The sequence below is a fragment of the Bos taurus genome, chromosome 28, assembly GCF_002263795.3.
Source record: "Bos taurus isolate L1 Dominette 01449 registration number 42190680 breed Hereford chromosome 28, ARS-UCD2.0, whole genome shotgun sequence".
Classification (NCBI taxonomy): domain Eukaryota; kingdom Metazoa; phylum Chordata; class Mammalia; order Artiodactyla; family Bovidae; genus Bos; species Bos taurus.
In genome coordinates this window covers 10,021,591-10,048,732 of record NC_037355.1, presented here as the reverse complement: position 1 = coordinate 10,048,732, position 27,142 = coordinate 10,021,591, and the positions used below count along the sequence as shown (strand labels likewise).

Sequence of the window (27,142 nt, the reverse complement as noted above, 5' to 3'; positions counted from 1 at the left end):
TATTGTTCTCTTATAATTTAAGCTGCTTTGCTAAAGCCTCCTTTAAAAAAAAAAGAAATCATTCCAATGGGGAAAAAGAATTCCACACCCCACCCCACACCCCTGCCTTGGATATTCCTGAAAAGAGGATGAAGGTATCATTTTTTATATTAAAATATGAAACAGCAAGCTTGGAAAAACATTATTTTGGATAAGGGGTTTACAATCTTTTCTGGAGATAAGATCCTTTATTCCTAGGAAATCCTGTAAGGAGGTTCAACCCTTAAAGCAGAAGGTGGAGTACCCCAGGAGAAGCCTGGGGCTCCAGGAGTCCAGCACAGTGCCCTCTTCCGTCCAAAGAGAGAGGAGAGAGAAAAATCAGTCCTTCGATCAGTTTCAATTTACCATCCCAACAGATGTAACCTTGATTAGAGCAGCAAGTAAACAATTAGATAGTTTAACCTTAGCTTAACAATCACTGTTAGTGAAGGGAAATTAGACAAAGGCCAACTGACAGCAATGACTTAAAAAAAAAAAATCAAGACTGGCAGTGTTTATTTTCAATGTGTGTGTTAGTCGCTCAGTCGTGTCCGACTCTTTGTGACGCCACGGACTGTAGCCCACCAGGCTCCTTTGTCCATGGGATTCTCCAGGCAAGAATACTGGAGTGGGTTGCCATTTCCTTCTCCAAAAAGGCTGATGAAAGTGTGTAAAATCAAGATGAAATTTATTTTCAGTAGTTAGTTATAACTGCTGTTTTCAGTCAAATTTCTCAACTAATTTTTAACCATATCAGAACCTTCTCAGTATATGACTCTTGCTTACACACAATAGACCTTTATTTAAAATAAACTGTTACATCAGAGTCTGTTTACTCTTCACTTCCCCTCTTTCTCTTCTTCTGGTTAAATATCTGAAGTTCCTTTAACTATTCTTAATAGGTACAAATCTCCCAGGTAAATAATGATAACAATTTTTAGATGTGTCGTAGAGCTAAAAGTCTTGTCTGGATTAAGCATTCTATTCTCTTAATATCCCTGTGAATGGAGCTATTACCTGGATCCAAAAGATGAAGAAACAGAGAGTTTGAAGAGGTTATGTGACTGGCCCAAGCTCATGCTTATCGGGCTCTGTACTAACAAATAAGTGTGTGTATGTGAGAATATATGCAATCCATTTTCAGTTATTCAGGTTCAGTATGTGGATTATTCCAGCCCTACTGTTTATTCCAACGTCTTTTATTGCCTCACTTTTTACCCTTTCACTTGCTCCAGGTCCTTCTAACTAAGCACCATGTGGTCCTTGAATCCATGAACATAAGACTTCATATTCTTACTATAATCACCCACGTGGAAATGGCAGGTAATAATTAACTATGCCTAAATCCATTCAAACATCCCTCAGCATCTCTAACCTCAACTCGAACACTAAGTCTTAACAGTATTCTCCTTTAGTTCCATGGGCTTGAACACTAAGTCTTAACAGTATTCTCCTTTAGTTCCATGGGCTTGGTCTGTTTTTTCACTACTTTTTCAAGGGCAGAAACCATGTGTAATATGTGGTTGATCCTCTGGTTTCCATTATTATATGTGAGGTCCACAGAGATAATCACTAAAATTACTGACTTCGTCACCAAATGAAAGTAATTGAAATTTTAACAATCTGCTTGGTCAACTATCTGTAGTTTTTTGTTGTTGTTTTTTTTTTTTTTAATTTACCTATGTTTTAATTGAAGGATAATTGCTTTAAATAATTGTATTGTTTTCTATCAAACCTCAACAGGAATCAGCCATAGGTATACCTATATCCCCTCCCTCTTGAATCTTTCTCCCATCTGCCTCCCCATCCCACGCCTCTAGTTGATACAGAGCCCCTGTTTGAGTTTCCTGAGCCATACAGCAAATTCCACTTGGCTATCTATTTTACATATGGTAATGTAAGTTTCCATGTTAGTCTGTCCATACATCTCACCCTCTCCTCCCCCTCCCCAAATCCATAAGTCTGTTTTCTATGTCTGTTTCTCCATTGCTGCCCTGCAAATAAATTGTCCAGCACCATCTTTCTAGATTCCCTATATATGCATTAGCACACGATATTTATCTTTCTCTTTCTGAATATAAAAGTTTATCAGAGGGACAATCCTGGAAGTGCAGTGGTTGAGACTCCACCCTTCTATGCAGGGAGTGCAGATTTAATTCCTGATTGGGGAACTAAGATCCTGCCTGAAGGGCAGTGTGGCCCCCCCAAAAATATATTCTTTTAAAGGGTTATGAGAAAAGGAGTTTAAATAAACTGGTTAAAATGTAGCTTGCTCTGTAAATGTAATTAGTCATGAAGTTCATTTATTTTCCAAGGTAACAGAAGGGGAACCTCATGCATTACAATTACTACCACTGTTTGTACAGTGGTCTTTAATTCCAAGAATGTTCAAATTTATCCTCTCATTGCTTCAACACAGTAACTGTGGTGTTAGGGATAACTGTCACCATTTTGCAATAAGGAAGCCAGAATTCATGGAACTATGTGATTCAAGAACTAGTGGTAGAATGGACACTTAAAAGCCCTGACCTCAGTGAGATTCTGAACTTTCTACTCCTTCTGTGCATACTGATGCCAGCCTGCCAAACTCTGCTCGGTAGTGGAAAGAACAAGCCGTACAGCAAAAACATGCACAAATAGAAATAGTTATGCACAAATAGAAATAATATATATGCAGAATTTATAAAATCCCATGGACGGAGTAGCCTGGTAGGCTGCAGTCCATAGGGTCGCAAAGAGTCGGACATGACTGAGCGACTTCACTTTCACTTTTCACTTTCATGCATTGGAGAAGGAAATGGCAACCCACTCCAGTGTTTTTGCCTGGAGAGTCCCAGGGACAGCGGAGCCTGGTGGGCTGCCATCTATGGGGTCGCACAGAGTCAGACACGACTGAAGCGACTTAGCAGTAGCAGCAGCAGAATTTATATACTGAGAAGCAAGCATGAATTATTTTTATTACTGCTATTGGTTTCCAAGTAAAACGACAATTCGAAATGTCTACCTCCTGATCAAACTACATCACCATCACATACACAGCACAGGAACACAGCAAGGGCTTAATAGAAGATTATTTGACAAGCGGGCACACTTGCATGGTCCTAGAAATGTGCGTGGTGTCTGTTTCCACCTATACTGGTTAAAAAAAAATGAGAGGGATGCTCCAGGCCTCCCTTTAGCTCTGCATTATAGCTGCTCCATTTAATAGTTCCTGTCAGTTACATGAGGCCTCATTTCACCACTTCCCTGTCTTCCTCATTACTTCTTCCCTCAAAAGCAAGTAAAACTACATCCTTCCTCCTTAGCAATGTTTTGAAAATTGGAATTAATTGTGTTGGTTAGCAAAAACTTACTTAACCCACAAGACCCACTCTATTTAGAGCCTCATAGAGCCAAGCGGTACCAACTACTTTCTTAATTCAAAATCACACGCAAATATTTTGATTTAAGGAAATGGAAATAAACTCATGCTAACTGATAGAAAGTGTAATTGCAACAATGCTCTATTTCTGATTTTTGTTTCAGTCATCATACACTATGATGTCTGGGATTTTTTTATGTGGATGTTCATGTAGAGTTTATAATACCCCATTTTATATTTGTTTACTTTCACTTTAAAATAAAAAATATTTTGCCCTGATATCTTATACACTTCCACTGATTGCAATCTTTTGTGAACTTCTGCATATGATTATTTTTACCAAAAATACAATTTACTAAATAAGTTAAATTAAATAGATACTGGCCTTACCACAAAAATAAAAAAACACCTCCTCTGATTAAACATAAACTTCTTTCTTTAATCTTTCATTTCCAGCCCTTTTCCTCTGGAACAATGCAATGTAAGTGAGAGAATTAAACTGCATTTCGTTTATTTCTCCTTTCTTAGCATGACAAGGGTTTCTCCTATAATAATTTGCTTTCATAAATATCAAAATAGGTAATCACAGCCTCATTAATACAGCCTTCTCTTTGGGCACAAAATAACATCTATGGAATTTCAAATTCCTGATTGGATTGCGTTTATTGCTATTAATAAAATAATCCAAGAACAGTCTCTATCAATGTCATGAATATACATATCCAGGGCATGAGGGAAGTCTGTGTCAATAATCCCGCTAAGCCACATTTTTACACATCACATCATTCCCTTTACTTATGGAGTTATTTATAACTCATCAAATAGAGATACAGGTTTGTTTCTAAGCAATTTTCCTAGATACTGGCAATCTCAGCTTTAAAGGGATCATTTTATTGACCTGTCGCTTATCCGATTCCCAAGTACGCAATCTCACTTTCCACACTTACCAGGTACCTTTCAGAGGACACGCTCACTAAGATGAGGTCATCTCCAACCCGCACTTTTTCTCCTTCTGAGCGCTGCTTAGAGGCAGGATGGATGATCCACCAACAAGCTTCACCTGCACGATGATTGACAAGTGAAACACAAAGAAGGGCCTCTGAGTTTAAAACTTGATGTTCTTGGCCAGTGACTCCAAAATAAAAGAGGGAAATGAAATAAATCTTCAAAATTAGTCTCCTGAAAATAAAACTGTCCTTTTTACACAAACTTTAGAAATTTGAAATTGAATGCAAATTCACCTCACAGACCATGCAAATCAAAAGAATTAGGACAAATTAGCTTTAGAATCTAAAAAAGAGTGAATATATGCTTAAATGATTCAGTGTGCTGCACACCCGAAACTAACACAACATTGCAAATCAACTGTACTTCAGTAAAAATTTAAAAGGAAGAAAGGAAGGGAGGGAAGAAGGGAGGGGGACACAGTGACATGTAAAGATTCTTCTCATAGAAAGTGATTGTGACATTTGGGGAAGTGTGGAGTCTCTTTCCCCCACTAAGAACTGCTTTGAAAGGATATTTATTTATGCCAACATAAGACCAAATTCACCAGCCACACTGATCCAACTTGGTTCCTTAGACAATCACATGTCTTTAAGCAGCTCACATGGCTCCTTCCAATTATATCCAGTTTTGTTACCTGCCAGGAGCCGGTGAGGCATTCCACTCATGACAAAGGTCATGAGGAAGGAGGCTCGGCATACGCAAAGGCGGGATCGAGCCTCAGGAGTCCGCCCGGATATTCTCGAGCATCTACCCCCCAAAAAAACCAGAGTCTGCCTACTTTATTGCTTTGTGCTCTCACCTCTGACTTTACTGGGGGCTATCCCCCACCACCATCTCGCTCTCTCTGTCAAAGAGTTAACTTACAGCTCCAATTAATAAAGTTCCTGGACAATTAGGAGTGTTTAAATCCAAACCCCTCAGATGGCTCTCTAACTCGCCTGACAAGTTTACCCGGACTCCTACAGCTATGCATATGATTGTTTACAGTCTCCCAATCTCGAGAGGCATGGGAAGCTTAAGATATCCAAATAGCTTAGAGCCTCTCAGAGAGTTAGAAACTGTCAGAATAAACTAGTAAAGGATTTTATTGATGAGTCAATGTTTGTTGCCAAGTTTTCACATCCCCTAAATTGTATCCTTGAATATGTATTAATTAATAGTTGGTATATAGAAAAAATAAGTAGTGGCCTTGGTGTTAGTAACTTTAGACCCTTAAGGTAATAAATTCTTTCCTTTGTTGTAAACGCATTACACATCTGCCCTATAGGAATGCAATTTTATCTTTGGAAGATGGCGCCAAACCTTAAAATAATTACTCTTAGAGAAAATAAGTCTTTGTTGATAAGTCCTTGTCAAGAGTCATAAAATGTTAGTAGGCCTTCTGGCCAGAAGATGATGTAAATCACCTAAACCATTTGTATACGATAAATTTGCAGGAAAGAAACCCTGGTTTTTGATAAGAATCAAAGACTGCTGACTTTGCATGCCCTATTATCCTCTATGTGTAACTTAGGGTATATAAGCCCCTGTTGAAAATAAAGCTACGGGCCTTGCTCACCAACGCTTGGTCTCCCCATGTCATTCTTCCCTTTAACTTCCAGCTGAGTCTCCATCTGGAGCGCGGAACCCACCACGCTTACTAATTATGCCTGGGCTGCTAAGACCCACTCGAGAAGGTGTCTAGGGTGAGGCACCTTCCGCTATTCGAGAGGGCGCCTGCGGCCTACGTAAGTGGTGCAAACTTCTTGTCTTGAAGTTTTATTGGTCTCCCGCGTAAACCAAGCTACTCAGCCTCTTTTCTCCACTGAATTTTCCTACTGAGCTATCCTCATTCTATTATTCTTTATATCTCTAATTAGCATATAAATAGTCGCCTAGGCCGTCTCACCCTGGATCAGCTGGGGCTGGTCCCCGGCAGTTACCACTTGATTTTCAAAAGGATTTGGGGTTTTGTTATGTGACAGTTATATTGTGATAATTAAAAAGCTTCTAATTTGGGTGGATAGTGATTCAAAATGAGCACAAATATTGTCACTTAAGTTTTACTAACTACCCTTTGCCTTATTTTAAAATGTAGTAGTTTCTACTAATTTAAAAATAAGATAGAAGAGAATCCTACAGAATTGTCTGGGATACATTCTAAAAAGACACATTATTAAGCTATCTGAGTAAACATAAAATTAAATTATTTCTTCTAGAACAAGTCAAGCATAAGCCTCATGAACCGTGTAACCGTTCTCCATTCTTCGGTCCCATCACCAAGGATGTAAGTGTAAGCACCCAATTCTTCAATCTGTTCATGGCTCTTTTTAAACCTAAATATAAGTTCTATTGCAAAATGAGAATAGTTTTAGTAATGCATTTGTGCTTGTGTGCTAAGTCACTTCAGTCGTGTCCGACTCTTTGAGACCCTATCAACTGTAATCCATCAGGCTCCTCTGTCCATAAGATTCTCCAGGCAAGAATACTGGAGTGGGTAAGCCAAGCCCTCCTCCTGGGTATCTTTCTGAGCTAGGGATCAAATCCACGCCTCTTACGTCTCCTGCACTGGGAGGTGGGTGTTTTTTTTTTTTTTTTTTACCACTAGTGCTACCTGGGAAGCCCCATCTAATAATTATCACTCTCTTTCTCTGTGCCTCCAACTTTATTATTTCTCCGTAACACTTATGTTTAGTTTTTTTTGTTTGTTTGTTTGTTTTTTACTAATTACCAAATGCCAGAATGTAAATTCTACAATAGTAGGGCATTTGTATGTTTTATTTACTAGGGCTTTGTCAGCTCCTACTAGCATTTTGGAGGCATTTGCTGAATATTTTCTTACACAAACCAGTCTTACTTGACTCTCACCTTGCAGAATTCCATATCTTCATTCACTCAATTCACATTTTTAGAGTTGTAGGAAGTTTTTCATTCGTTCACTCAAACATTGATAAAGCACATGCTTTGTCAACCACTGCTTTAGTAGCTGGAGATATATCAACAAATATGGGAAAAAATGTATCTGCCTTATGAGTTTCATTCTGATTGAGGCAGGCACACAACAAACAATAAATATAGTAAATAGTTTGGTAATTCACAATTAGTACAGAGTTACAGGGAAAATAAAGTAGCATAAGGGAATTAGGGCAGAGAGACGAAGATGGCCTTGTTTGGTGAGTTTCACTATTATATAATAGTATCAATGAATGAAAACAAGTTATAGATCATGCACATGGTTTTACTTGTTTTGAGAGAGAGAACTGAGGACGTTTTTCCACATAACTATGTGCGGAAGTAATTATGGTGAAAAAACTAAAAAAAAAAAACAAACCAAAACACAGAGGAATGGCTGAGAATATATAGAATTAAATAAAAATGAGAGGAATATATTTATCTTTTTGGTGCCTGGGATTCTCAGAATTCCCTGTATAAGGTGATGTGTTTGTCTATTAAAAAGTTAATTAGGTAGGTAAATAGAACTTTATTTTATCCATTTGTTATTGGTCACATTTTTAGAGTATGGGAAAGTATTTCAAAAAGGAGGGCAGGTGTGAGTTTCATGTCACCTATAAAAGCAACAACCTGATACAAGTTGATCTATTTCCTTCCATTCCTTTTTCTACTTGGTCCTTAATCTTTAATTCCAAAGGCAGACATGCTCATTGTAAAAAATAAAAGAATCAAATCATACAGAGGTGGATATAGTGTAAAGTCTTTAGAGCATTGAGAAGAAAAACACAATAAAATCTATACTCTCGTATTTTGAGTCTTCAAAAGGATAAATATACTAATATACGTAAATAAATAAATATATATATATATATATATAGTTTGATGACCCTTTTCATTTTCTGTCTTTTTGGTTGAATGTTGACACCGATTATGTTGTATTTGCACACTTAAAAATGTTTTTAAGATGAAGTATAAAATAAAGAAATATGTAATAATACTTTACAAACTAATCAGTGCACGTTAATATGGTTATCAGACAGCAGAGCATGTTGTTAAGTACTGTTTTCCTACCCAACTCCATCAAAAGAATAAAGTTTAAAGTCTAGTTTGCAAATCAAGATAATTATGTCGGGATGACCTTCCAACAGAAACAGTGCACATTTCCTCCTTCTAATAAAACCCTTCCATAGTTAATCACTGGTTTCATCCTGAAACCGTTCCTAAGAATATCCAGCCAATACATCTTCCATCGGGTCTCATGATGTCTCCCAATCCAGTTCCTGCCATGCTCTTCTGAACACAGCTTCACTGCAGACCAAGGTGCTCACCTGTTGTATCCTCTTGCAAGCCAACATCAAAAGCCAGCTTATCAGTTGAAGACCGAGAGGTGGACAGGCAGCACAGATACTAAAAGACACAAAATCAGTAGTTGTCACTAAACATATCCCGTTCTTTCCAAGTCTAATTCTGAGCACTTAGCATTCACTGGGAGCAATGTTCTAGAGGAAATGTAGGGTTTTTTTCCCACTCAGAAAAATATTGCAGAAATATGTCCTGTAGACAAAACAAGATGAGTAACTGGGGATATGTCTCTACATCTCTCACTTTGTGTGATATTCATGATCATAAGCAAAGGAACAACCTGATCTGTCAGAAATCTTTATTTCAAGCAGAAATTTGAACACTATTCACTTTTATCTTCTAGTTTTATTTTCAAATTTTTAAACTCTTTAAAATTCATCTAGAATTGATCGTGGCATGTAGCATATTCCTCACTGCAATGAGGCTTTATCGGGTGTATACCTATGTGTGCTTACCCAGGAAGAATGCAACTCTGCCCAACACCATCATCTCTGACTCCTCTCCCTGCCTCAAGTTTTCCTAACTGGATATTCTTGGACATAAAGTTTAGGATCATTTTTCTGGCCAACTCCCCTACTCCCATGCTAACCTCAAAATCTACACTAAGTGCTACAAGACTGAGAACACAGAGATGAATCTAGTATGAGCTCAAGATACACTGTCATCTACCCCAACCAAGTGCAGTGCTTGAAAGAACAGGAACTATGCCGACAGGACTCAGGAACAGCTCTGGGGATTAGGCCAGCCCAGACTTCCAGAATCACTGGACAAGTAATGCAAGACCTAGACAATCCCTACAATGGAAAAGGGTCCACCCAACTCAGTGGGTGTCTGTGAGTGTAAGGAGGCAGGTGATAAATGGATTGGGGATAGAAGTCAAGTGGAATTTGGTGCCATGAGGGTGTAAATTCAATGAACCAGGAGAATCTGTTCCCTGACTGTAAACCACTGACTCCCAAAGATATAGAAAAGATGCTTCAAAGGTCCTCAAACATATTCCTAGCTAGTTAGGAGTAGGAGTCTAATCACAAAACATTGTGGTCTCTGAGGTTTACAGACTTTAGATCTAGGCATATTAAATATCAATGTTAATTTGAGGAAAAGTACCAATGTTGTAATACTGACTTCCTGGGGGAAAAAAAATGTACAGTGATCCCTATTAAAGTGTTCTGTGATATTTTCCAATAATATTACAGTACCAGGCTCTGGAGTTGTTAATGTACATTCTCTCTTCCTTAAATGTTCACTGCAACTGCTAGGTACAGACTATAATTATTCAACTAAATGTTAATTAAATTTTATATGGCAAAGACTAGTCTTTCTTACTATATCTAGCACCCAGAACAGTATCTAGCACACAAGAGGTGCTGAATAACATTTACTGACTGAATGAGTAAAATTTTCAGTTGCATTTACAGGCTTAGAGAGGTTCAGCAAGGTACCCAAAGGAGTATAGCATATAGGAAAGTAAGCCTGAACCCAGATCCACCAACCATGTTTAGGCTCTTTCCCATCTACTATGTATAGAGAGGGTAGTTATTTAAAAACAGACTCTCATATTTATTATTTTATGTGTTCTGATGGTTCCTGAAAGTGAAGTTCTTCCCATGGAGTTTTAATGTATGAGTGCTATATGCAAAAACGCTATTTTTATACATTTGTCTTGTATCCAGTCACTTGAAGTGTTTTCCTTTATTTTACTTCATATCTTAATAAGTCAGCCAAGATTTCCAGAACAATGTTAGACAGCATATTCTTGGAGTTTGTTTTTGTTTTGTCAAGAATGGACTTAGTGTTTGACAATTAACTATGAAGTTGGCCATTGATTTAACACAAATATTTTCCTCATCATTGAGGAAATAACCATCAATGATCAATTTTTATTAGGAATTGGTAGTTTTATTAAAAACTTGTTTCATACCTGTTAAGATGATCACATTTTTCTCATCTTACTTACTAATGTGATGTAGGCTATTAATAGCAATGACATTATTAAGTCATCATTAAAATCATATCTATACTTTTCCTATACTTCTCTTCCTGTACTTTTCAATTCCATTAACCAGATTTTTCATATCAGTATTCCTGATGATAAAGACATGATTTTTTTTCTGTTTTGAGGGGTATTGCTATAGAGACTATGCTTAAGTTTTTGCTCAAAAACAGTCTACATATTTAGGGAATTATCTCCTTCTTAAAAGTAGTGATTATTTTATATTTCCAAGTACTGGACTATCATGTAGTCACTAAAATAAATCTGATAAAAATTTAAATAACATAGATAGTACCTGTACTGTGACAATATGTTAAAAAAAAAAAACCTGTATAAAATTTGGTTATGTAACAAGATATCAGTTATACAAAAAAATTAAGAAAATATTGAAAATTTTTAAAAAGTTCCCAAGAATTTTCTGTCATTGGTGTGATCATGAAGATTTCATTCTTCTGTAATTTCCAAATCTTACAGAATGAATATGTATTGTTTGTACAACTTAATAAAGCTTTCAAAAGAAGAGAATGCTTATATATTTTATAATACTTTAGACCTATAAGAATATATATACACACATATATAAAGGATAATGAGTAAACTGTATCTGAGAGGAACCCAGTAGATAAATGGATAACTGGGTGTAAGAAGGAGCTGATATGGGAAAAAAAAGAAACTTTCCTCCTAAACCTAGTCTTTCAAAATAAGATACAAAGACAGAAGTCATACAGTGATAGAATGTATGGTCCTTAAAGGCCCTCTAAGCGAACCATCATATTATAAATGAGAAAATAAACAGTGTTCAAATATATTAAAAAACACATACAATTCAAGCTTATTAAAGCCATCAATGGAATGGGATTACCAAATATTTCTTTGCCCTGTATGCACAAATAGATCAGCATGACCATAGGGGAGATGAAGTCTCCACATGTACTCACCATGCCACTGTAGGAATGCCGCAGCAGTATTGCATGACCGTAGAGGAGCGTTCGGTGGCCACCACCTTGAGCAGTCTGCATAGAGCAAAGAAAGAGTCCGCAAAGAAAAAAAAAAAAAAAGTAAACTTAACTAAGTGTATAAAATGCTCTCTTCTTCTCATGAATAGTTTAATGGGAATAAAATAAGAGCTAGTGCAAATGTAGTAGAGAATCCTCTTCCCAATGCAGGATAAATGTAAGGGAAATGGGTTTGATTTCTGGGACAGGAAGATTCCCTGGAGGAGGAAATGGCAATCCACTCCAGTATTCTTGCCTGGAAAATTCCAAAGGAGGAGGAGTCTGGTGGGCTACAGTCCACGGGGCTGCAAAGAGACAGATATGACTGAGCATGCATGCACACAGATGAGCAAAGTGCTACGGAAAGAATCCTTAAATTGGGACAAAGCTACCAAGGGAGTAGCTGGGGGTGGGGGAGGGGAGAGCCAGCAGTTTAATTAGCTCTTGAAGAATGAACCTGAGTTCAAAAATATCGTGATTTGTAATTACTGATTCCCAGTTGTTTATTGTCTGTATTTCCCATTACACTCTGGTCCATGTTGAACAGGGACTATGGTACTTTGGGCACCACGGGATCTCAGGTACTTTGCAAAATGCCTAGTACATAGAAAGGACTAAATAAGCATTTCTTCAATGACTAAGTCTGATTAAAACACAAAGATCATCAAATGAATCTTCAGGCCTAAAAACCTCTCATACCTTCCAAATGTTTCTAAGAAAAACATCCAAATTCCTTTATATGAGATAGAAGGTGGGTGCTCACTCATTCAGTCATGTCCAACACTTTGTGACCCCCATCGACTGCAGCTTGCCAGGCTCCTCTGTCCATGGAATTCTCCAGGCAAGTATACTGGAATGAGTAGCCATTCCCTTCTCCAGGGGATCTTCCCAACCCAGGTATCGAACCAAGGTCACCTGCGTTACAGGCAGATTCTTCACCGTCTGAACTACCAGGGAACCCCACATGATATAGAAGAGTGCTTCTCAAATTCTAGCATGCTTAAAAATCAGCTGGAGAGCTTGTGAAAACACAGAACCCTTGGCGTGTCCCTGAGATTCTGCTCCAGTAGGTCTGGGATAAATACAGAGACACTGCATTTCAAAAATTTCCCAGTGGTGCAGGTATGTTGTTTTGGGGACAACATTGAGTAGCATAAGCGTCAAGGACATTCAGCCCTTTCTAACCTTGCCCCCAAATCCCTTTGTGCTCCGAAGAGACACGCTTTCCCTGCCCTGAGCTTTCTTGCTGCTCTTAACACGATACCAGGGGCATGTGCGGATAAGTGCCTTAAAAAAACAACCGCAGGGTATTAAGCAAGAGGAAGAGACAACCTGACTGAAGTACTAGGTCACAGATCAGGTTAAGATCATGGGAAGTAGAGAACATTATACTAAGGAGTTTTTACCTGTTTCTACAGGGAAAAGAGATCTTTAAGGATGAGTATGAAGATACTGACTTAAACATACCTGTGGCGGATTCATTTCGATATTTGGCAAAACCAATACAATATTGTAAAGTTTAAAAATAAAATAAAATTTAAAAAAAATAAAAAAATGGCTAAAAGAAAAAAATATTCAGGTAAAAAAGATGAAAATAAAGCTCACCTAAATTCCTGAGGAAATCACTCTCAATATTTTTTTATCTTATAATCTTTTTTTTCCCTAGCTACACATCAAAATAAAAATGCAACTATATAAGAAACACTTTAATAAAATGAAATTAAAAAAAAAAGTACAGAAGAAAGCACTTTAATATTCAATATCATTATACCTTTTTAACTAAAAATATATCTCCTTCCTATTATTTCAATTAATTTCTTCTTCAAATTTATTTTTTTACTGAAGGATAATTGCTTTAAAGAATTTTGTTGTTTTCTGTCAAACTTCAACATGAATCAGCCATAGGTATACATATATCCCTGCCCTTTTGAACCTCCATCTTATCTCCCTCCCCACCCCACCCCTCTATGTTGAAACAGAACCCCTGATTGAGTTTCCTGAGCCATACAGCAAATTCCCTTGGGCTATCTCTTTTACATATAGTAATGTAAGTTTCCATCTTACTCTTTCCATACATCTCACCCTCTCCTCCCCTCTCCCCATGTCCATAAGTCTATTCTCTATGTCTGTTTCTCCATTGTTGCCCTGTAAATAAATTCTTCAGAACCATTTTCCTACATTCCATATATGTGCATTAGAATACAATATTTATCTTTCTCTTTTAGACTCACTTCACTCTGTATAATAGGTTCTGTGTTCATTCACCTCATCAGAACTGACCCAAATGTGTTCCTTTCTTTGGCTGAGTAATACTCCATTGTATATATGTACCAGACTTCTTTATGTATTCATCTATTGATGGACTTCTAGGTTGCTTCCATGTTCCAGCTATTGTAAATAGTGCTGCAGTGAACAATGGGATACATGTGTCTCTTTCAATGTTGGTTTCCTCAGGGTATATGCCTAGGAGTGGGACTGCTGGGTCATATGGTGGTTTTATTCCTAGTTTTCTAAGGAATCTCCCTCCATACCCTCTTTCATAGTTGCTGCTGCTGCTGCTGCCAAGTCGCTTCAGTCGTGTCCGACTCTGTGCGACTCCATAGACGGCAGCCCACCAGGCTCCTCCGTCCCTGGGATTCTCCAGGCAAGAACACTGGAGTGGGTTGCCATTTCCTTCTACAATGCATTAAAGTGGAAAGTGAAAGTGAAGTCACTCAGTCGTGTCTGACTCTTAGCGACCCCATGGACTGCAGCCTACCAGGCTCCTCCATCCATGGAATTTTCCGGGCAACAGTACTGGAGTGGGGTGCCATTGCCTTCTCCCTCTTTCATAGTGGCTGTTATCAATTTACATTCCCACCAACAGTTCAAGAGTGTTCCCTTTTCTCCACACCCTCTCCAGCATTTATTGTTTGTAGACTTTTTGATGAGGCCACTCTGACTGGTGTGAGGTGATATCTCATTGTGGTTTTGATTTGCGTTTCTCTAATAATGAGCAATGTTGAACATCTTTTCATGTGTATGTCCTCTTTGGAGAAATGTCTGTTTAGGTCTTTTTCCCACTTTTTGATTGAGTTGATTGCTTTCCTGCTATTGAGTTGTATGAACCGCTTGTATATTTTGGAAATTAATTATTTGTCAGTTGTTTCATTTGTTATTATTTTCTCCCATTCTGAGGGTTGTCTTTTCACCTTGCTTAGAGTTTCCTTGGCTGTGCAAAAGCTTTTAAGTTTAATCAGGTCCCACTTGTTTACTTTTGTTTTTATTTGCATTACTATAGGAGGTGGGTCATAGAGGATCTCGCTTTGATTTATGTCATCAAGTGGTCTGCCTATGTTTTCCTCTAAGAGTTTTTTTTTTTTTTTAATTTTATTTTATTTTTAAACTTTACATAATTGTATTAGTTTTGCCAAATATCAAAATGAATCCATCACAGGTATACATGTGCTCCCCATCCTGAACCCTCCTCCCTCCTCCCTCCCCATACCATCCCTCTGGGTCGTCCCAGTGCACTAGCCCCAAGCATCCAGTATCGTGCATTGAACCTGGACTGGCATCTCGTTTCATACATGATATTTTACATGTTTCAATGCCATTCTCCCAAATCTTCCCACCCTCTCCCTCTGCAACAGAGTCCATATGACTGTTCTATACATCAGTGTCTCTTTTGCTGTCTCGTACACAGGGTTATTGTTATCATCTTTCTAAATTCCAGATATATGCGTTAGTATACTGTATTGGTGTTTTTCCTTCTGGCTTACTTCACTCTGTATAATAGGCTCCAGTTTCATCCACCTCATTAGAACTGATTCAAATGTATTCTTTTTAATGGCTGAGTAATACTCCATTGTGTATATGTACCATTGCTTTCTTATCCATTCATCTGCTGATGGACATCTAGGTTGCTTCCATGTCCTGGCTATTATAAACAGTGCTGCGATGAACATTGGGGTACACGTGTCTCTTTCCCTTCTGGTTTCCTCAGTGTGTATGCCCAGCAGTGGGATTGCTGGATCATAAGGCAGTTCTATTTCCAGTTTTTTAAGGAATCTCCACACTGTTCTTCATAGTGGCTGTACTAGTTTGCATTCCCACCAACAGTGTAAGAGGGTTCCCTTTTCTCCACACCCTCTCCAGCATTTATTATTTGTAGACTTTTGGATGGCAGCCATTCTGACTGGTGTGAAATGGTACCTCATAGTGGTCTTGATTTGCATTTCTCTGATAATGAGTGATGTTGAGCATCTTTTCATGTGTTTGTTATCCATCTGTATGTCTTCTTTGGAGAAATGTCTATTTAGTTCTTTGGCCCATTTTTTGATTGGGTCATTTATTTTTCTGGAGTTGAGCTGTAGGAGTTGCTTGTGTATTTTTGAGATTAGTTGTTTGTCAGTTGCTTCATTTGCTATTATTTTCTCCCATTCTGAAGGCTGTCTTTTCACCTTGCTGATAGTTTCCTTTGATGTGCAGAAGCTTTTAAGGTTAATTAGGTCCCATTTGTTTATTTTTGCTTTTATTTCCGATATTCTGGGAGGTGGGTCATAGAGGATCCTGCTGTGATGTATGTCAGAGAGTGTTTTGCCTATGTTCTCTAGGAGTTTTATAGTTTCTGGTCTTATGTTTAGATCTTTAATCCATTTTGAGTTTATTTTTGTGTATGGTGTTAGAAAGTGGTCCAGTTTCATTCTTTTACAAGTGGTTGACCAGATTTCCCAGCACCACTTGTTAAAGAGATTGTCTTTAATCCGTTGTATATTCTTGCCTCCTTTGTCAAAGATAAGGTGTCCATATGTGCGTGGATTTATCTCTGGGCTTTCTATTTTGTTCCATTGATCTATATTTCTGTCTATGTGTCAGTACCATACTGTCTTGATAACTGTGGCTTTGTAGTAGAGCCTGAAGTCAGGTAGGTTGATTCCTCCAGTTCCATTCTTCTTTCTCAAGATCGCTTTGGCTATTTGAGGTTTTTTGTATTTCCATACAAATTGTGAAATTATTTGTTCTAGCTCTGTGAAGAATACCGTTGGTAGCTTGATAGGGATTGCATTGAATCTATAAATTGCTTTGGGTAGTATACTCATTTTCACTATATTGATTCTTCCAATCCATGAACATGGTATATTTCTCCATCTATTAGTGTCCTCTTTGATTTCCTTCACCAGTGTTTTATAGTTTTCTATATATAGGTCTTTAGTTTCTTTAGGTAGATATATTCCTAAGTAAGAGTTTTATAGTGTCTGGTCTTACATTTAGGTCTTTAACCATTTTGAGTTTATCTCTGTGTATGGTGTTAGGAAGTGTTCTAATCTCATTCTTTTACATGTAGCTGTCCAGTTTTCCCAGCACCATTTATTGAAGAGGCTGTCTTTGCTCCCTTTTATATTCTTGCCTCCTTTTTCAAAAATAAGGTACCCATAGGTGCGTGGGCTTATTCCTGGGCTTTCTATCTTGTTCCATTGGTCTATATTTCTGTTTTTATGCCAGTACCATACTGTCTTGATGACTATAGCTTTGTAGTACAATCTGAAATCAGGAAGGTTGAGTCCTCCAGCTCCATTTTTCTTTCTCAAGACTGCTTTGGCTATTCAGGGTCTTTTGTGTTTCCATATGAATTATGAAAATTTTTGTTCTAGTTCTGTGAAAAATGCATTGGTAATTTGATACGGATAGCACTGAATCTGTAGATTGTGTTTGATAGTATAGTCATTTTCAGAACATTGATTCTTCCTACCCAGGAACATGGAATATCTCTCCATCTGTTTATGTTGTCTTTGATTTCTTTCATCAGTGTCTTATAATTTTCTCTGCATGGTTCTTTTGTCCTCTTAGGTAAGTTTATTCCTAGATATTAAATTCTTTGTGTTAATGGTGAATGGGATTGATTTCTTAATTTCTCTTTTTGATTTTTCCATTGTTAGTATATAGAAAAGGAAGTGATTTCTGTGTATTGATTTTGTATCATGCTACTTTGCTAGATTCACTGATTAGCTCTAGTAATTTTCTAATACTATCTTTAAGGTTTTCTATGTACAGTATTATCTACACTATCTACAAACAGTGAGAGCTTTACGTCTTCTTTTCTGATCTGGATTCCTTTTATTTCTTTTTCTTCTAGGTTTGCTGCATTTAATTTCTTAAAATAACTTTATTTATAGATTATGCTTAAAACACTTCCAAACCATTTAAAAACTGATATTAAAAGGCATTAAAATTATCAGAAAAAGTGTTTTATCAAAAAATGAAAATAACTTCATGCCCTGAGTGAGAAAGGGAAAAATCGACTTTGCAAAATTACATTCCTACTAAGAATGAGGACCTGTTTAGAGAGTACTTTAATTTTCTATAATACTTTTGATTTATTGTGGCCAAGAAAAATTGATTTACCTTGTCTGATCTGTACTACTTGATAGGACCTTACCTTTTCCTATCATATATATGTTCCAGAGCTACAGATCCAGTTGACGTTTAATGACACTACACAGTCAAGGTACTTTGACTTGTCTTCTTGACCAAAACAAGGTATTTCTAAATGAAGAACAAGGCTTCAGATTTAATTAGAATAGCATTGAGTGCTCTTTTTTCTATAAAGCTTCGCTATGCACTTGATATATTCATATGTACGTATAAACTGTGCTGTGCTTAGTGACTCAGTCATGTCCATGTCTTTGTGACCCCAAGGAACTGTAGCCTGCCAGGATCCTCTGTTCATGGGGATTCTCCAGTTAAGTATACTGGAGTGGGTTGCCATGCCCTCCTCCAGGGGATCTTCCCAACCCAGGGATCAAATCCAGGTCTCCCTCATTGAATGCAAATTCTTTACCATCTGAGCCACCAAGGAAGAGCATGAATACTGGAGTGGGTAGCCTATCCCTTCTCTAGTGGATCTTCCTGACCCAGGAATCAAACCGGGGTCTCCTGAATTGCAGGTGGATTCTTTACCAACTGAAGGTATAGGTTAGCCACTCCATATTTTTAAAATATATGTGTATAATATATTTGCTTATTAACACATCTAATGCAATTGCTGTTTTAAAATAATTTAACTTATTAAGTATATAACATCTATATATTTTGAGGTTTCCCATTTTAATAATATTTTCTGGACAAAAATGCTGTGCTAATCAGTTTAGCTCATTTCTTGCAATTCCAGGCTTTTGTTATTCAAGAGGCCTTTTTTTAAAAAAATAAATCAGACTCTACAGGTGAACTTTTCTATATTCCTTGACTGTTATAAAACACGATTTCAGAAGAAACACAAGGAGATCTTAAAAAGAGCTTACTGCTTAGGTAATACTAAGCTATTCAACTAAAGTTTAAAACAATAGACAACAACAAAAAGAAATCCGCCTTAGAGCACTTTCATAGCACTCAGATACTAAAGCAGAGAAGCTTTTAAGTTTTGGCTTCAAACACAAATAATAATAGCTGGGCAAAGAGTGGTTCCAGGGAGAAAAACAAGTATCTCTAAGGGGAAGCCTATACATCACCTGAAAATCAGTTTCATGCAAACGTGAACACTACTAACTAGATAGGAGCAGCACAGAATTGCTGATCTTGGCATTTGGTCCATCTGCAGGTCTCTAGCAGCAGAAACTATGCAAACATGCCTGCCATCTTCAATAATGAATCATATAACAGATTCACAGGATGATTATAATAATTAATGAGAAATCTGGCTTCAGTGCAAAATCAATATACCTGACAAAGCCAGTTGACACTGTCAAGACAGCCACTTAGCATCGGATGGCCAGCATGTGATGGTGACTTAATGAAAAGTCTCCAGAGGGAAGAGACCAGGACCAGGACAATTCAGTTCAGTTCATTTCAGTGGCTCAGTCGTGTCTGACTCTTTGTAACCCGTGGACTGCAGCACGCCAGGCTACCCTGTCTGTCACCAACTCCCGGAGTTTACTCAAACTCATTTCCATTGAGTCAGTGATGCTATCCAACAACCATCTCATCCTCTGTCGTTCCCTTCTCCTCTGACCTTCAATCCTTCCCAGCATCAGGGTCTTTTCAAATGAGTCAGTTCTTCACATCAGGTGACTAAGTATTGGAGTTTCAGCTTCAGTATCAGTCCTTCCAACGAATATTGAGGACTGATTTCCTTTAGGATGGACTGGCTGGATCCCTTTGTTGTCCAAGGGACTCTCAAGAGTCTTCTCCAACACCACAGTTTAAAAGCATAAACTCTTCAGCACTCAGCCCTCTTCATAGTCCAACTCTCACATCCATACATGACTACTAGAAAAAGCATAGTTTTGACTAGATGAACCGTTGTTGGCAAGGAAATGTCTCTGCCTTTTAATATGCTGTCTAAGTTGGTCATAACTTTCTTTCCAAGGAGCAAGCATCCTTTAATTTCATGGCTGTAGTCACCATCTGCAGTAATTTTGGAGCCCCCAAAAAAAGAAAGTCTGTCACTGTTTCCATCATTTCCCTATCTATTTGCCATGAAGTGATGGGACCAGATGCCATGATCATAATTTTCTGAATGTTGAGTTTTAAGCCAACTTCTTCAATCTCCTCTTTCAGTTTCATCAGGAGGCTCTTTAGTTCTTCTTCTCCTTCTGCCATAATGGTGGTGTCATCTGCATATCTGAGGTTATTGATATTTCTCCCAGCAATCTTGATTTCAGTTTGAGCTTCATCCAATCCAGCACTTCTCATGATGTAGTCTGCATATAAGTTAAATAAGCAGGGTGACAATATGCAGCCTTGACATACTCCTTTCCCGATGTGGAACCAGTCTGTTATTCCATGTCCAGTTCTAACTGTTGCTTCTTGACCTCCTTTCTCAGGAGGCAAATCAGGTGGTCTGGTATTCCCATCTCTTGAAGAACTTTCCACAGTTTGTTGTGATCAACACAGTCAAAGGCTTTGGCATAGTCAATAAAGCAAGAGTAGATGTATTTGGACCTCTCTTGCTTTTATGATGATCCAACAGATGTTGGCAATTTAATCTCTGGTTCCTCTTTGCAGCCAAAGATGAAGAAGCTCTATACAGTCAGCAAAAACAAGACCAGGAACTGACTGTCGCTCAGATGATGAACTCCTTATTGCCAAATTCAGACTTAAATTGAAGAAACCAAGGAAAACCACTAGACCATTCAGGTATGACCTAAATCAAATCCCTTATGAATATACACTGGAAGTGACAAATAAATTCAAGGGATTAGATCTGAGGGACAGACTGCCTGAAGAACTATGGACAGAGGTTGGTAACACTGTACAGGAGACAGTGATCAAGACCATCCCCAAGAAATGAAAAAGGCAAAATGATTGTCTGAGGAGGACTTACAAACACCTATGCTATGCAATGAGGAGAAGCAAAAGGCAAAGGAGCAAAGAAAAGATATCCCATTTGAATGCCGAGTTCCAAAGAACAGCAAGCAGAGAGATAAGAAAGCCTTCCTCAGTGATCAATGGCAAAGAGATAGAGGAAAACAATAGAATGGGAAACACTAGAGATCTCTTCAAGAAAATTAGAGATACCAAGGGAACATTTCATGCAAAGATGGGCACAATAAAGGACAGAAATGGTATGGACCTAACAGAAGCAAAAGATATTAAGAAGAGGTGGTAAGAATACACAGAAGAACTATACAAAAAAGATATTCATGACTCAGATAACCACGATGGTGTGATCACTCACCTAGAGCCAGATATCCTGGAGTGGGCCTTAGGAAGCATCACTGTGAACAAAACTAGTGGAGGTGAAGGAATTCAAGCTGAGCTATTTCAAACCCTAAAAGATGATGCTATGAAAGTGCTGCACTCAATATGTCAGCAAATTTGGAAAACTTGGCAGTGGCCACAGGACTGGAAAAGGTCAGTTTTCATTCCAATCCCAAAGAAAGACAATGCCAAAGAGTGCTCAAATTACTACACAATCGCACTCATCTCACACCCTAGCAAAGTAATTCTCAAAATTCTCCAAGACAGGCTTCAACAGTACATGAACCATGAACTTCCAGATCTTCAAGCTGGATTTAGAAAAGGCAGAGGAACCAGGACCAGGACAGTACTAACTCATCACTGTTCAGTGCCAACCAGCAGAAATAGCTCCTGTTACAAGGAAGCATCTGGCTGGTTCTAGGAAGTTATTAACAGTGTGTGTCCAGGTCTGAAACCCAAAGCCAAGTCATGATTGAAAAGTGAAAGTTGAATAAAATTTAGCATTCTTTTCCTTGTAAGTGGCTTAAATTAACTATAGTTGAATGCATATGCCTTCACTCAGTTAAATTCTAACCTTTCTAGATGATTCAATGCAGGTATAAAAATAAGTCATTGGGTTAGAAGACCTTGCAATTAAAAGAAATCACAGCCTAACTAAATTATTTTAGGTATGCCACCTGGTTTAAACTAAATGGACATCATTTTTCTATTGGCATTGATTTTTGTATGAATCTACTCATGAAAGAACTTGAGGTACATGCTTCAGGGAACTATCCCATTCACCATCCTCCAAGGAAGCATAGATATGAAACTGACAAGATATTTGGATAGGGGTGAGATGGTATTAATTAAAAATTAAATAAATTAATTAAATTAAATTAAATTAAAAATTAATATTAATTAATCTGCAATTAATAAATGCAGATTTAGTGAGCAAAACTGCTAATTTTTAAAAAACCAAACCCAAATTTATTATTAATATTTGCAAAGAGAGAACATATTCATGTTTCCCACTATTGATGACATTTTCCAACCAAATCCTTCGTTTCGTGATTTTCATTGAGCAGTTCATGTCTTCTCTTTGCAAGGTAATAATATTTTTTACTGAAAAATAATAGATGGAACTATTTGAAATTCTAGAAAATGTTTTGGGTCCTTGTTGACAGGGACTTCAAATAAAGACTGTGCTCTGTCATTCTATTGAAACTGTTAAATTCTTAAGGCTAATGAATAGATCTATGTGTCAGTACAATGCCCCTCTTCACAGCTTGGTTAAATAAGAATGTAACTCCACAGACAGACACAGGTACTTTGCTTTCTTTTTTTCTAAGGAACCATTTAAACCTACATTCAGAATTTTAATTTCATACTTCTCAGAGTTTCCATCTTTTGAAGTGATATTCTTTTAACACCTCAAAATACATGAAGCCTTCATTACCTGAACACAACTTCTCTATACATTGTTCCTCAGCTTTTAGGATAAAAAATAAATTTTGTTAAAGTTCTAGAGAAATGTGGTAGGTATATAAAAATGAAAACATTTCTATGTTTTGTCTCAAACAACATTCTGCTCTTCCACTTTTCCCCTACATGTGTCCTTCAATGATATGACCATGGATTTTACTCTACAATTTTAGTTTGTCTCTTTTTAAAATGTTTTCATTTTTCTAATTTGATAGAGGAATAAAAAGAAGCTGAGGGGCTCCCCTGGTGGCTCAGTGGTAAAGAATCTGCCTGCTAGTCCAAGAGATATCAGGGCCATCCTTGATCTGTGAAGATCCCACATGCCATGGAGCAGCTTAGCCAATGTGCCACAATTACTGAGCCTGTGCTCAAGAGCCTGTACTATAGAGCCCAGCGGTAACTGAGCCCACATGCCACAATTACTGAAATCTGTGCCCTAGAGCCTATGCTCTACAACAACAGAAGCCACTGCAAAGAGAACTCCATGCACTGCAGCTAGAGAGTAGCCCCACTTGCTGCAACTAGAGAAAGCTCGTGTAGCAACAAAGACTCCACACCATAAATAAATAAATAAGAACTTATTTATTTTAAATAAGTGAATTATTTTCACTTCTCCTGGAGTAAGTAATTCACTAGGAGTTTCTTGGTGTCTCTTATAATTTTCCAGTGTATGAATTTCCTATTACTTCATGCAAGAGTGCATAAACATGTAACAGTCTATACAGCCCCCACAGTAAAAATTCTAAATGGACAGCTGTAGAAAAAATAACTGCTTCAATGGAAGAAATTCCTGACATTGGCTAAGTAAGACCTAATATGTCACAATGTGACCCAAAGATATAAAATGTCATTTTTAAAAAATCTAAATGTGGGATGTACTTACTTAGATTTAAAGTTCTAAAGTTTGGTTTAATTTTTTAAAACTTGAAAAATTGAAGAAAAAAGCCACAAATTTAAAAGTTAAACAAATGTGACTAACCAAACATAAAACATACAGAGTAACACACATACAGGAGATGATCCAATGTCTTACCTTCATCATGAATTTCTGTAGGGGCATAAGGAAAAAAGAGAAAATATTAAATACACAATATTTCAAAGACATTTTAAAACCTCCTATTTATAAAGACTATATTGTTGTTAAGTGTGGTAACATGAATAATAAACAAAAAATTTCCACTGTGTTGTCACAGCAAAACTCAATGTCAACTACATGCTAGAGAAAAGTGTAGCAAGCAAAACTCTCCTTTAATATGTTTCTAGATTAGTTCATTCTTTTTCCGTGAAAACATGCTGTTTGACTTTAATGTGTGATTCAATTTACAACATTTCTAAGCATCTCAAAAAAGGTATACTCTTAAAATTATACTCTGAAAATGGTCTAGATTTTTTTTCATCTGTTACATAAAAACACAGTAATATAAACAGCAACTCAGCTATTTTACTTGAGTAAAATAGTGGGTTAGAAACAGGTACATTAGACAATCAATTAATATGCTGTGATGGGCTGCCCATATTTCATGCAAAAAGTGACCAAAAGCAATTCCTTAGGCACTACATATTATTATATGTGAATTTCAAAGAAAAAAGTCACACAATTTTTCTTTTTCTCTTGACTCAGCCACCTCTAATGATTTATAACACCCCCTTTTCATCTACAAAATATAACATGTACATATATTCCTTTCTTTTTCTTAAGACTCATAAAGTTTCTTTGACTTCTTATTCCTGGGAGAGATACACAGATGTAAAAGAGTGAAAAAGGAAAAATATTTTATTTGACAAGTTAGGGCACCATGTAGTTGCCAGGAGCATGGAAGTCCTACAGAGGAAAACACACACATACCCACATTAGTTTTAAAGAAAACAAGGGAAAGTTTTCTAACACAGAGGTTAAATACCACACTTGCTTCCCTGAAACACACAGACATAGTAATATGTATATGACTAAATGGCAATTCTATCATGATTGATTCTTTCATTTTCAGTATTATAATTTTAAGGAAAAATTGTAAAGAACCATTTCATTTTCATCTCAGAAAACACAGCCTGTGTAGTTACATTTTTGTAGTTAATATTCATGGCAAATAATATCCTGGAACTTATTTTCCATGTTGAAACTGACTAATCCCATGCCTACAAATGATCACCAGTGATACAGAATATCACTGAGGAATTACAAAAAATCATTTTAAGTCCTAATTCAAAGAAAAACTTCAAAATCATGTTACAGAACATGGTTTGTAATAGATATTTTCTTCATGAGATTTTTGGTTTTTTAATTTATCTAAGTTTTGGAGATATTTCTTTCAGAAATGGTCTCAGCTTGTTTTTGTCAGTATTTAGGTTGAACTACTTCAGAATTGTAGCAAATAGAAAAAAGTGGTCAATTCAGTTTTTTAAGACTGCTCGTCATAATTTTTAGCTGTGTGTGAAGGCAGCATGAGCAAGCCAGGGAAGAGAGTAATCTGTATAAATGATTAAATAAAAATGAGCCCTGTAAATAAGCAAAAGCTGAAATAACCATCATACAAAGAGAAAGAAGAACAGATGTAACAGACACACATTATTTTCAAAAGATAAGAACATGAAAGGTTATTTCTGGCATTACTGACATTAACTTTTTGTACAAATCATCTATTGGTTCATTTGGCTTATTTCTTTATGAGATATCCAAAAGGGATCATTCAGGGCAAGAAAGAAAGTAAAACACAGTAAAATATAAAGGACAAATATATTATTTTAATCTCAATGTCAATGGCATAAGTATGATAAAAAGCAACAGAAAAAGAATAAAAATAAAAATTCCTTACAAGTTGAAAATGATAGGAGAAAAAAAAAGAAAACTCATGAATGATAATACTGAAACAAATAGCTTTGATTTAGGTGAAGAATTATCATTTTTATGCATGCAGTAAGTGTAATTATTTAAGATATAAAATATTAGACAACATATGGAGATGGACGACTATAAAGACAGAGGCCAGGCATGGTGCTTTCTGTCTTAGAAGAAATTTGAGGATGAAAATCAATTGACACAGAAACACAAAGAGGGAAATTTTAGTTTTTTTAGGGTAAAATTCCAAGTGGCAGCAATTCAGTGCCTCAGGTTTAGTTTAATTACTCCAGAATGGACAAGTCAGATGAAGTGTCAAATGTGAGCAAGAGACGGGGACATATTCCCTCTTCCCATTATGCTATATTAACATGAAAACCAGGAAAAGACACAGCAATTCTTACATTTTAACTCAAACAAACATTGCCCTGGGAGTCTAATGGATGATAAAAACAGGCAGGAGCCTTTGATCTATAAGCTTATAAAACTTGATCTAGTAGATCTAAAAACCCTAAGGGATTTTCTTAGCATATGCCAATGAGTACAAGTGGAAAAACAAATCAAACAGCAATACTTTATTCTAAAAATTGCAATCAAATATCAGAGTTCAAGAGAATGCATAATTATATTCAATCTGTTACTGATACAAAAAGACACAGTGATGTACAAAGCTTTTCTACCATAATTATGCCTTTCACCTCAACATTGGATTATTTTTAACTCAGTTTTATGAGATGATAACTTATTACAAAACTTAATACCTCTATAAATGGAGTTTTCTTAGAAGTTTTAAAAGAACCTTTACTGAGATGTCTTCTTAAAAATTACACAGGTAAGGGATTAGCAACAAAATTAACATAGAAATATAAAGTGGAAGTGACAGATTCAAGGGATTAGATCTGATAAAGGAGTGCCTGAAGGATGGAGGTTCATGACATTGCAGAGGAAGCAATGATCAAGACCATCCCCAAGAAAAAGAAAAGCAAGAAGGCAAATGGTTCTCTGAGGAGGGCTTACAAATAGCTGAGAAAAGAAGAGAAGCTAAAGGCAAGGAGAAAAGGAAAGATATACCCACCTGAATGCAGAGTTCCAAAGAATAGCAAGGAGAGATAAGAAAGCCTTCCTCAGTGATCAGTGCAAAGAAATAGAGGAAAAATAGAATGATTAGAATAACAGAAAGATTAGAGATCTCTTCAAGAAAATTAGAGATACCAAGGGAACATTTCATGCAAAGATGGGCACAATAAAGGACAGAAATGGTATGGACCTAACAGAAGCAGAAGATATTAAGAAGAGGTGGCAAGAATACACAGAAGAACTGTACAAAAAAGATCTTCATGACCCAGATAACCATCACTCACCTAGAGCCAGACATCCTGGAATGCGAAGTTAAGTGGGCCTTAGGAAGCATCACTACAAACAAAGCTAGTGGAGATGATGAAATTGAGTTGAGCTATTTCAAATCCTTAAAGATGATGCTGTGAAAGTGCTGCACT

General features: G+C 36.9%; 1 protein-coding gene across 7 annotated transcripts in view; it reads right to left on the bottom strand.

Annotated features, from left to right (window-relative positions):
• The window catches only part of RYR2 (ryanodine receptor 2), an 827,636-nt gene that overhangs the window by 470,251 nt on the left and 330,243 nt on the right, over positions 1 to 27,142 (bottom strand). For 6 of the 7 annotated variants that reach the window (XM_059882647.1, XM_059882648.1, XM_059882649.1 and 3 more), the window contains exons 1-3: positions 11,612 to 11,712; positions 8,647 to 8,725; positions 4,327 to 4,439 (exon numbers count right to left, since the gene is read on the bottom strand). In XM_059882647.1, the coding sequence (XP_059738630.1) occupies positions 4,327 to 4,439; positions 8,647 to 8,725; positions 11,612 to 11,692 (273 nt within the window). In that variant the 5' untranslated portion in view covers positions 11,693 to 11,712. Of the gene's footprint in view, positions 1 to 4,326; positions 4,440 to 8,646; positions 8,726 to 11,611; positions 11,713 to 23,843; positions 23,859 to 27,142 lie in introns of those variants that run through there. The other variant, XM_059882653.1, reaches the window with a different exon arrangement.